This window comes from Scomber scombrus, chromosome 7, assembly GCF_963691925.1.
Source record: "Scomber scombrus chromosome 7, fScoSco1.1, whole genome shotgun sequence".
Lineage (NCBI taxonomy): Eukaryota > Metazoa > Chordata > Actinopteri > Scombriformes > Scombridae > Scomber > Scomber scombrus.
In genome coordinates, this window is record NC_084976.1 from 18,091,437 (window position 1) to 18,104,160 (window position 12,724).

The 12,724-nt window shown below is 39.6% G+C and overlaps 1 protein-coding gene across 1 annotated transcript; it reads right to left on the bottom strand.

The window, feature by feature from the left end:
- Positions 1–5,528: 5,528 nt before the first annotated feature.
- LOC133983488 (neuronal acetylcholine receptor subunit alpha-7-like) lies at positions 5,529–11,293 on the bottom strand. Its single transcript, XM_062422581.1, has 10 exons — positions 11,119–11,293; positions 9,553–9,692; positions 8,926–8,970; positions 8,575–8,684; positions 8,394–8,473; positions 7,989–8,156; positions 7,255–7,449; positions 6,721–6,807; positions 6,491–6,600; positions 5,529–6,404 (listed from the first exon to the last, which is right to left on the bottom strand). The coding sequence occupies exons 1-10, from the start codon at positions 11,168–11,170 to the stop codon at positions 5,529–5,531; spliced, it is 1,863 nt and encodes a 620-aa protein (XP_062278565.1). The 5' UTR covers positions 11,171–11,293.
- Positions 11,294–12,724: the final 1,431 nt, after the last annotated feature.

Consider the following 12,724-nt stretch of genomic DNA (forward strand, 5'->3'; position numbering starts at 1 on the left):
AAGAAGCCCAGTTAATGTTCTAAAATAATAGTTTCTGTAGTTTTTTTTTTTTAATTTGATGACGCCAACAAATCAATGATGAATGTAATTACAGCCCATCACATCATTTACAACTTCACACTACATGTTAACATTAAATATTAATCATTGCTCAGTGCAATATTGTGATGTGACTACCTTTTCTATCAAATATGAATAGATTTATTGTATTCTAAAATAGTGCTCTAGAGGAGGATTTTTGAACGTTCTCGCTTTATTCAGCAGATAGTAAATATTCAGTCACTGCTGGCTTCATAAGACAAGTCCCCTTATTATGGGGAAATTATCTGAAATCAATACACTGTATATCATGATACGGCTTATGTATGAAAAATCACACATAAAATGATCAAACCAATTTTCAAAGCAGATAACTGTTTCAAAAAACAACAAAAACTTCAGACACATTTTCTGGGGTTTTAATCACAGCTTGTTCTGAACCGACAACAGAAATGTGTAAAAAGATAACATGATATGATTGTACAATCACAACATAATGCCACTGAATGTCAATAAACAATAATAAGTTTCGCCCAGCCCCACCGCCTTTTTAGCTCATTATGAGAATGTTAACAGTGTTTTTGTTATCTGCAAGCAAGTAAAGAGTCTCAGATTGACACCCTGCTAAGAGTGCTTGTTATAATGATGGTGCTGTTCACAAAAGCCATTTTGGGTGATTAATGAGCTTCAGCAGACCCTGGTGGGTGCAAAGGAGGTTTAATTGAATGTGTTGAGCCTTGACTTGAGAGATTGAATGTACAATCCTAAAAGGCTGAACACATTTCCGAGGATTCTTGTCTGTTTATTGGACCGCGTCTGATGTGGTCGATTGTCTGATCTGCCCACACTCGAGTGTGCACTCTCTCTTCACTCACCTCTGTCTTTCTCGCTCTCTCTCTCATCCTGACTTCAGTCAAGACTCACTTCTCACTTGCATTATTTATTTCAGTAAGATAATAAATTCAGCATCTCTGTTGTTAAGTTGTTCATCTGATAAGGTTTGGCTTTCAAAGAGTCACTCTAAGAAGAGGATGGAGATTGACAACCTGCAGATCCTTTGACATGTTGAAATGTAAAATTTAGACAAGGGTTTGGTAACGTCGCTTACTGTAATAAATTGTAACATATTCTTTTAAATAAACCGATTTATTGATGCAATGTTTTTGTCCCTTTGGATTTTTTTAAGAGTCTTAAGCTAACATTGTGTATTGGAACCTGGGACAAGTCCAGTAGGTGGGAATATAGAACCGTTAAAAGTCATGGTGAAAATGATGCACAAGCCCCTCAGTGAACAGAGTAGGATTTATCCTGTAAAGATGATTTTACACCAGTACTCCCACGCTCCCTTTGTGTACCCACATCTGTTTTCCTTCTTTCTCCCTTCCCTCCCCAACTGCAGCGTCTTTTAATGAGATCTGGGATACAATTACCCAACAGGCAGAGAAATGGCCGTTGCATATCGACCCACATTGAGTGTATCCACCCAGTAATTAATAGTTATTGACTGTTGGTGATGTGGGGTATTACCTGAGAACATCTGCATTTTGAAAAGCTAACATCAAGATTTTTTTTTTCTTTAACTTTTTGTTTTGTATGAATTAATCAAGACTTGGATCAGCTTGAGTGATTGTTTGGTTGACCTCTAAGTGACATGGTTAGCATGTGTAGATGACTGATAACGTCCCCAAGCTGAGCACCCATATCAAAACAGACCATATAACAGTATTTTTTAAATAAATAGGTCATTGTGGGTACATAAAGTGATAGTTCACCCCAATTTTACCCAATAATATGTTATATAATATACATTTATACATGCACAGCTCGTTGTGATGTACATAATTATTGTAATTAATAATATTATCATCATTAATAATGTATTATTTTACTACTTCTTAATAAGTAATCTTATTATTATAATGGACCATTGGCAAATAGTAAGCCATTATTGTTTGTCATACAGTAAATAAATCACCTAAAAGTAGTAATTGTCTACTGTTTGTTTTTCAGTATGCCAAGAGTGAGGAAGAGGTGAAAGAGAACAACACATATATTCAGCATACTATGTTCATTGAGACAAAAAGCTAAGGTTAAATCAGTGAATTTTAATGTATTTTTGACATGTTGCAACCATCCCTCAATGTGTTGCAGTGGCTCCGTTACAACATCTGACTTCTTCCATTTAAATATTGTAAAAAGTATTATATGTAATCATCTATAAATGGTATGGGTAATTAGCAGACAAATGTTAGTTTAATATATAAAACTTTGGTTGGTGTTGTCCCAATAGTCTCTAAACTGAGAGAAATACAAAATGTCTTACAACCGTCTCCAGTCTCCCTAATCCTAAAACAAATTGGGTCCTCTTTGTTGAAACCGTTTATGAGATCATTTTAGAAATTCCACCAGTCTAAAATCATTTAAGAAATTAACCACACTCTTCTTCCTGTATCACTTTCATTATCATATTCCATGCATCGGTAAATTATCACCTTTCTTGATAAACTAGTTTTTTATGTTTTTGTTTACCTTTTGTATGTATTTATTTTGTATGTCTCAGCATAGGAGGGCCAACAAGCCCTTATGGGTTTTATTGGCTCCTCCTGCATATTTTTGTTAGTTATTGTTTTCTTTTCCTAATCTCTGCATGATTTTTTTTTAAATTAATGAATAGATTCAGTCACTTTCTTATGAAATTGAGGCATTGATACATGATAATCTAACAACCGAAATGTGAAGTATTGTGTTGTGGGAGGCACAGCGGCTCAGTCGTTGTTATTGTTGTCTCAGCAACCACAGCCTGCAGCCTATATCTCTGAGTTGTTTTTCTGTACTGATAGGTTTCCACCCACATTTTATATATTTACATACATATTTTTTTTTTTACATTTTTGAATTGATTAACCTATATTAAAATATCACACTACTCAAGTATTACTCCTTTTATATGTTCTCCCCCTTTTTTCACAAAAGTAAACACCCTACTGCACAAGCAGAAGTGAGAGTGAATAGCATATGTGCACGAGAACTGGGGAGAGCTTCAGGAGTATGCGTGGTTACTGCATTAGGTCTGCAGCAGGGTTCTCACTTTACCACTTGATGTGTCAGTGGGTTTGTGTTTGTCATGTTTGTGTGGATGTGTGTGTGCAAATTTGCAGCCACAGATTTGAGTGGCCCTTGATACCAAATATGTCTTCTGCATCCTGCATGCTGCTCATAGCATGCTGCTCTGTTTTTGTATGTGTCGGTTTGCTTCTCCTCTGAACAAACAGCACGGCAGGAGCTGTTGCCACAGAGCAGGTGGATGACTGAGTCACTGGAGGAGGAGAGTATCTTAGATTTATTACCTGTGCTGTATTGCGTCTCTCAGCTGTGTTAGTCTGCAGCCCCACCAGTCACACACACAAAGGAGCTCAATAGGCCATTGAAATGCGCTGTGAATTGATCAAATAGTGCACTACCCTGCTATCACATGCAGCACATACAGTGCTTACGATGAGAAAGTTTAAAGCCAAATTAATAGCCTCAGGGCTGAGTACAGCTATGCCAAGACACCAATTAGCCAAATTCAATTGTCATAAAGTGTTTACATTATTTCATAGTCAATCATTTTACATGCGGTTTGCCAAGATCCTTCACATAAATTGTGATTAAGACACTCTGCCAATTCAGAATATATGTCCAGTCACCCCTAAATGCTGGTCTAAGTACAGTTCAGCAGCAGCAGCATCCGAGAGGGGGAGGAGGAAGGGGCATTCATCCCTCTCCCCCACCTCCTCCCCTCTCTCCCTCCTCTCTTCTCCCTCTCTCATTAATGAGCAATCAGTTAAAAAACTTTATTGGTTCCTATTTGCTTTCTCAGCACATTTTTCATTCCCTCCTCTTTTCCTCTCAACCATGCAACCAAGTTATTTCTGCACTCTTTCATTCTGCATCCTCTCCATCTCTATGCCTCTGCATAGCCCTCCCTTGCATCTCCCTCTTCTGTCTTTCTTCTTCCTTTCGGCCCTCTTCACACACACCCTCACATCCTCCTCCTCCTGTCCTCTGTTTCTGCGTCCTTTTTGAACTTCGATCGGAGGAGGGGAGCCAGGGAATAGAAAACTGAATGCAAGTCTAGAGAGTACAAAAGATGAGGCAGTTTATTTCACAGTGTTTACATCTTTGCCTGTCACAACCTATTGGTGTTTCAAGAGTCCAAAACTTCTGCAACCTGCCAGAGGTGTTACATTTATGTCATGATTTACACTCAAAGCCAGGGTCATGGAGATTATATATTTTTTGCATTAAGCGTTTGAGTGTGTGGGTGGATGAGTGAGGGTGTATTGCGGTGTGCACACATAAGATCAAAAGCCTCCTGAAATTCTTCGGAAGCTGACATGACTTATGATTTTTCACTTTTCAATCTGAACCTCATTAACACCTGCACAGACAGACTATGGTGTTCCACATTTTGAATACAAACTAGAGTCTAGTGTCTCCCATAATCAGAAATTAGAACATGTATGTACTACATTATTGTAGTATAGGTATATAGAAAGTGAATGACATACAAAAGATCCCTATGTCAGAAATACTGTGTATTTTATAGGGGATATGAAACTGACATGTTGTTAAAGGTGATGCATAACTGAATTGCCAATGTCAGCATCCCATTACATGGATGATGTCCCAGCTCTATTATTGTGATAAGAATCTCTGGAACAGAGTATTCATGAAGAATGAGGGAAAAACACTTTGGACGTCTTATTAAATGAAAACCATGAGATAACTGAATTAAATTGAAAATTAAATTGAAATTCTAAAGAAAATAGATTTGCCTCTACTGCAGTATATTTGGGAAAGTGTGTAACACAAGAGAAAACAGAGCGTGTCTACTGACAATCAGTTGAAGAGTGTTAGTGAACAAACAAAACCAGTTTTAATGCAACTCTGAACATCTTAACTGTTAAATAAATCCTGCTCATGTGTAAGACCCCAGCTATCATTTTACATGCAGCAAATCAGTGTCAGGTTGCTTTTTACTGAACATCTTCATGATGTCTCCCATGACCGCAGTACAAATTCTTTACAAGTCATGCCCCCAGGTTCTCACAAAAAAAGTCTGTGGTGATTTTTCCACAGACTTCCACAGACTTTGATCCTCAACCACAAAGCTACAAAAACAATTTAATTCAATTGTTACACTTACAAAATATTAACTGATGCTTTTGTCTGCTAGTCCATGATCCATCATCCAAATATCAATGAAACATCCAGAAAACCCATTGCAAGAATGTGTGAACAGCAACTGTGAGCATGATTGGGTTCAATCTATCAGAAAGAGAACAAAATACACCGTAGTGTGTCTGAAATTATGTAAATGTGCCACAGTTCACTCCAGCTTCCTAAACAGGTAATATTTGCTGTTTTATGTTCCAGTGTCATCAACAGCAATTGTGCTTCCAACAATGCTTTATCTGTATCATCCCTTGACATCGCAGTTTCTCTCAGAGGAAGTCTTTTGACAGTGCTTCTCCAAAGTTGGGTGCAGCCATGAGGATAGCGATGGTACAGATGATGTTGAAAACACTGAATCCAACCAAGCACAAGCGGTCGATGACAGCTGCAGCAAACTGCCACTGCTCCGCCAAACTGAGCTGCCGATCCTGCTCACGAACACGCTCAACTAAAAATTGCACTTCCGCAAGAAGATCCTGGAGCTGGTTGTCCACCGCTCTGCCTCGGACCCCACCACTGTGGGTATGCATGGCAGCTGTTCTCCCTGCTCCAGCCCCACTGGGTCCCAAGGATGTGGTTGATGGGTCAGGCTCGGGGGACACTGGAGTTTCCTGTGTTGGATTCCCAAACTTGGCAGATGGTAGGTGGTGATGGATAGTTGTATTTCCAGGTCCTCCCCCTCCTGCTGCTGCTGCTCCTTCTCCATCTCCTCCACCAACTCCACTGCTACCCCTCCTATAACTGGTGGCTCTGCTCGTCTGAACTGGCTCCAGTTCTACAGTGGTCTGGAAGGTCTGGAAGCCCATGTAAGGCAGATGACCATTGGGTTGGGGATGTGGATTGGGACTGGGATCTCTGTGGCAGTGATTGGGGAGAATAACAGCTTGGGAGTTGGGCCGATGGGGGGTTGGGTGTGACAGAGGGTGGTTGAGCTGAGCCAGGCTGGCCTGCAGGGAGTTGATGCTCTGGGGGAGGATGGAGGGCACCAGGGTGGGGATGGTGGTCGTGGTAGTTGTGGTGGTAGGAGAGGACAGACACTTGCTTTGACAGTCTGTCTGACTGTAGGGAAGAGAAGGTTCTGCCCCCTCACCTGGACGCTTCATCCGCAGGAACCAAGGGACCCACTGCAGCAGAACCAAGTTCACCTGTCAGACAAGGATAGACACTGATTCAAAAAAGGGGCACGCAGGCACATTTTTAAATAAAGATAAGCAGGAGGGATCCAACTCACCCAACGTGGCATGGGTCCACTGTCAGGACTGTGGTGATGGAACTGAAGGACGATGACTGTGGCTACGACTGACATCCCTACAATCACCATGGTGCTTGCAAAGTACTGACCTGAGGCAGACAGTAAGGTGCTTTCAATATGTATGAAATTAACATCATCACTGTCCCAAAAATCCACCACTCCAACACTCACAAACAAATTAGCACATGTATAGACAGAGAGAAACTAACCTATCAGTGGTACCGAATCTGAAGTGGCAGGCATGATCTCTGCAACCATCAACATGAAGACAGTCAGAGAAAGCAAAACCGTGATGCCTGGAGGCAGACACAAGGCGCCAGGGAATCATGAGTTACAAAGAAAAAGAGAAAGAAACCTTAATAGACAAAAGTACATGAGTATGCTTAGTGGAAAAATGTACTTGGTATGCCACACTTGACATTTCTCTGCAATGATCTGTCTTTCTGACACTCATAGGAAAACTCATTCAACTTTTCTTTTTCATCTTCTCTCCTGCCTTTTCTTTTCTCTCTTATTTTTCTTCCTCCTTCTCAACATTCCTGACAGTGTCTGCATAGACTGTATAGCTGGCAGAAAGTGTTGGCAGAGAAAGACTGTAAGAGAACTACTAGATGTTTTGCAAGGAAGGAATGTAGAATTCACAGCTAGAAATTTTGTAGCAGATGAACCGTTTGTTTTCAACCTCCTCATTGCCTCACTATCACCCACCATGTTTTTATTCTTCCTCATCTACTATTCCTCACCTAGGCTGATCTTCTCTCCAGAGTTGGCAGGGAGCAGGAAGACCAGCAGGGTCATGGAGGAGAGGAGCACACATGGGATGAGTAGGTTGAGAGCGTAGAACAGGGTCCTCCTTCGTAAGGTCACCACAAAGGTTACGTCAGGGTAGGGCTCTGCACAGCAGTCGTAGAAAACCTCATGACGACCACCGGGAACCTCTGAGGGGACAGGGAGAGGCAATGATGACATTAAAATGCAGATAACACCACTAAAGGCTTCACAGAAAGGGAATAACACATAAAGAACCTCAGGAAGTGTTGTATTTTTGTTATGGCCATAACATGTTTTTCAGGTAGAAAAGTCTAACATAGGAAAATGATACAGCTGAAAGAGTGCTGAAACAGTGTAGAATGACAGATCTAATTTTATTACAACCAGTGGCTTAATGAAAATCAATAACTGTATCTGCAGGATGGCAGAACATGCCACCCTTACTCCCCCTGAGTATAGCCTTACTGCATTGAACCATACAGTAAGTGCATAAAAGCATATAAAAACTCAAAGCATAAAACTGTACTGTCATTTTGTTTTCACTGAATGAAATGGTGGTAAGGCACACTAAAATCGAATTAGTTGTGTAAACATGACTATTTAGTACAGTACAGATACAGTACAGCAAAGTGCTCATTTATGTAAGCCAAAGGCTGCAGTTACTAAGCAACAAACTGTTATGCAGGGCCTTTACAGCCTGTCTCACCCACTAGGTCCCACTCTCCGTTGGGCATGTACCCTGACACATCTGCTTCCTTCATCTGGATGTCCAGCAGCCAGCCATCAAATGTCCAGGAGCCAAACTTCAGTTCACAGCGCTGGATGTCAAATGGAAACCACCGCACATCCACGTTACATGTGCTGATAAATATTCCTTGGAAGGTAGGAGAAAAACGTGAACTAATTGTAAAAGGAAAGTAATCGAAGCTGAGCAAAGACATGATACAATTTGTTTTTGTTGCAGCCATCTGGAAGTAAGTGGAAAAGAAAATATATAATTGCAGTAAACATTCTTTGAATTAATGTGCTTCAGCTTGACACTGTGCGCATGTAGAATGATTGAAGACTCTGTTTGGTTTTGAGGACAAAATACTGATGAATAAAATCTTACCTGGAGGCAGATACTCACAGAAACCACTGGAGTTAACCAGCACATTGGTCTTAAAGGTTGCATCAAACTTATCATGAGCACTGGGGGACAATAACACAGCGGTTATTTAGATAGTTTGGAGCTCAACAACAGCAAAGTTAGTGTGTGTATGTCTTTGTGTGTGTTTGTAAGCCACACACACCTGTTGTAAAGTAATATGTCAGGTGTCCAGACTTGATCAGGAGTGAAACGAAGGTTTTTAACTCCAGGATAATCTGATTGATTCCACTGAAGGTAATGGTCGTACCACTGCTGAGAGACACAAACACAACTCTCGTATTATAAATGAACAAAAAAAACACTCAGCTATTCACAAATACACTCAGGCATTGACAAGCTTGGTTACTTGTACCCGATTCCTTCAATGCTCAAGATTGTGTTTGGAGCAACAAGATGATTTAAGAAATGTTGAAGTAGTCTACATGTCTTCTGATATGACCCTGAAAGTTTTCACTGCACAGATCGATAACATATTATTATTCATTATACTCACCATCTGCAACCAGGCATTCGTAGTTAGGATCTGGCTCTTTTCATCCTTGCATAACAAAAAGGGAATTAAGGGAAATAAGTTTTATGTTTTAAACTAAGGACAGTTTCTCACTTTACTCACAGACTCGTGTCCTTTTTAAGAGTTATTGTTAGCTATAATTGTTCCTCCTGTTCATAATGGCCTTGAAGAGATTGCTTCCCAATGCAATTCAGTGTCAGAGATGGGGCACTATCTACAGTCCTCATTCTGTATAAAAAAAGAAATGCATTTCGAATTTGAACTAAACTCATATGAGGCTGAAACAATCACTCTGCTGCAGTGGGACACACTGTCCAGGGAAACACACACTAAAATTACATAAAGTTTATAAGATACCCATTTCATTTGACTAATTCAGACTTATGAAGCCTCATATTAACTTCAGCTGAACTTCAGACAGCATTTTCTTATACAAAAGGAGGACTTTGGATTTTGTTCCTACATCTCTTAGATCAAAAGGGATCCTTTCACAGCCAGGAGGAACAATTATTAACATTAATTATGAACTAAAGCCATTCACCTTTTGAATGTATATATGGACACATAATGTGTTAAGATAGACTTGAAAATGTGAGTATGTATGCATACCACATCCATGACCTGCATCAGAGTAAAGGAGAACTGAACAGTGAGGGTCTGAGAATCGTTGGCCACCGGCCTCTCCATGGGGTTGTAGTCTCTTAGCAGCTCCCTGAGCAGAAAGCGCTGGTGAGGACCCTGCATTGATACTGAACAGGGCAGGATAAGGGGGGTTAATAGTGGGTAGAGAAGAGGGATGTCAGTGGAAGTAGGTGGACCGCACACATATTTGTTTGTTTCACCAACTTCTTATTTGTTTAAACAGCATCGTGCTAAATCAAAGCCCGATTTTTGATTTACACCTTCATCAGGGCCCAAACAGGAACACTGGGTTGAAAACCACTTTTTTAATTGTTTACAAAAATCACCATCATTAGTGAGTCTAATGACAAAATAAGAGCAAGGGCAAAAACTGACAGTTACAAAGAGAAAGCTGGGCCAGTACAAACAGGATGAAAGCACTGAAGTCAGAGGAAAAGCTGAAAAACAGTGTGATTAACAGTGATAGAAGGATAGTTTTAGAGTAAGTGATGTCGAGATTGTTGGCCAGGTACATGGAAAAGAAGAAAAAAACAAACAGAGGGAGGGAAGTCATGATCCAAAGAAGGTTAAAACAAGGACCATAGGAAAAGGTCATGTTTTAAAGATGTTGCACAAATACATAGTAAAGTCGACACAGGACAAGAGAAGGAAACAGAGAGAAAGAGATAGGAGAGCAGAGAGACAGATTCCCCGTTAATCAATTACATTTCTGATTGATCACCAGCAGACAGTCAGAGACTTTTCTCCACCATAAAAATGTCAGTTCCATTCCAAGCAGGAAATAGTGGGGCCATTAAACACTGAAACACCCCAGACAGACAGACTCAGCACTCACGACAATGAGAGCTAAAACCCACAAAACACCTAAAATAACAGCAAAATGCCTGTTCTGAAGACAAACAGTACCTGCTGCTCTTCAAACCACATGGGAGTGGCATAATAAATGGTGTAAGATTTATGCACTCACTATGCAGTGTCAAATCTATATTCACTTTGTACTCCTTAATTAATATCAATATGACTCTCCAGATGGTATGCCTATAATTCAGATTAATAGTCCCCAGTGTCTCCAACTTCCAGCCATATAAATTAACCACTAACTGCCTCATCACCACCCTCTTCTGCTCTCTGGCTCTATCTATCTATCTATCTATCTATCTATCTATCTATCTATCTATCTATCTATCTATCTATCTATCTATCTATCTATCTATCTATCTATCTATCTATCTATCTATCTATCTATCTATCTATCTATCTATCTATCTATCTATCTATCTATTATAGTTTAGTCTTATCAGTAAAAAAAATACAATACTCAGTTTTGTAATCTGCAGTAAAGATGATTGAACTCCATATTGTTGCCTTCTCATCAGACTCTTGGTGAGAGCTACTACTAAAAGAGCTACTCTCTCTACAGTGTGCTCGACTTGCATAAAACATGCAAGAGCACATACATATACACAGCACAGGTAGAAAATGCACACTTGTTCGAGCACAGTCTCGCTCAAAGCATAAGTGAAAGTCACTCACCACGGAGCAGAGTCCCAAGTACCAACAGCCAAAGAGCCACAGCTTGCCACATACTGCATTCCTCTGTATCAACAGACAAAGAGTGGAAGAGAGAGGCGATGGGGGATGATGAGAGTAGAAGAGAGACAGAGATGTAGAGACAGGGGTCTGAAGGGGAAGAGAGGTTGTAGAAAAGAAGTGGAGGGAGTGTGATGCCGACAGTGGCAGAGCAGGGAAAGAAGGAGAAAGGAAGAGAGAGAGAGAGAGAGAGAGAGAGAGAGAGAGAGAGAGAGAGAGAGAGAGAGAGAGAGAGAGAGAGAGAGAGAGAGAGAGAGAGAGAGAGAGAGAGAGAGAGAGAGAGAGAGAGAGAGAGAGAGAGTGGGTGAGAAATGCAGTGAAATGAATACTCCTCTGAAGAGCGAGATACTGTGCGTGTTTGAGTCAATCAGATACTGAGAACAGGGGAAAAACTGACCTATAGCTACAATTTACCTTTCATGCTTCTCTGCTGATTAAGTCCTGCAGATTACATGATATTGTCTGTTGTCACACGAGTCATCCTGTATCATTTTATCATGTACTTACTCACTTTTTTAATTGAGAGGGTCTGTGAATATGACTTGCCCTGCAGGTAATGGGATTATTAAGGTCTATACAGTAACTCAAAGCTGGAGGTTCAATATATCAATGTTCTTTGTAACAAGCTAGTAGTAGAAGGAAGGATTAAACATTTTCAAGCAATTTCAAACATATTGAAAACATCAAAAAGTCTGTAATTTTCTAATTCGCACCATCCAGCTATATTTGAATGCTGCTTTGCTTTTCAACCAGTCAAATCTGACATCAGTGCATTCACAGAGTAATGCTGACACCCACTGGTTTCATCAGTTAAGTGCACAACTTCACTAAGGTACTCTGTGGTGTCATTAAGGTTCATATATTTATATAGGAAAACAAACGTAGTATGAGTTCAAAGTTCTCCAACAATTCAGCTTGTGACAAAGAGGTGCTTTGAGGAAAGTTAGAATTAGGAAGACCAGCAGGGAAACATTAGAATTCAACATTCAACATACATTTCTGATCTTATTCTGAGCAGAAAACATTTAAGCACATTTATGTCTCTAAAATAAATATGTGATAATCACAATCCAAGATAGTGACATTGTGTCACAATAGACTACTTTTTTTTTTTTTTTTTTTTTACAACTTTATTTAAATATATGAATAAAGACAGGATTTAGATGAAGGATTTCATCCAAGATAATAATTTATCACCTCTATCAATTTGTCATTTCCAAAAGAAAGAACAAAAACATTCTACTGTAATTCTGCTTTAAAGTCAGTTATTGCTATTTAGTGAAAGCATTTAAAAGTTCAACCACTGTATATGAGGTTGAGGTTAAGGAAGTTATTTTAGTCCTGGGAATAATAGTGATACTATATTACGTCACTACAGCAGGAATTTACAATTTTTACAATTTTACATAAAATTTACAAAATTCACAAACCATATCCATAAATGATAGAGTGACACATTTGCTTAAAAGACAACTTCCGCATTCCTTAATAATTACATGATGGATTGATGCTTGTTGATAATAAAAAGACAACAAACAGACCAGAAATA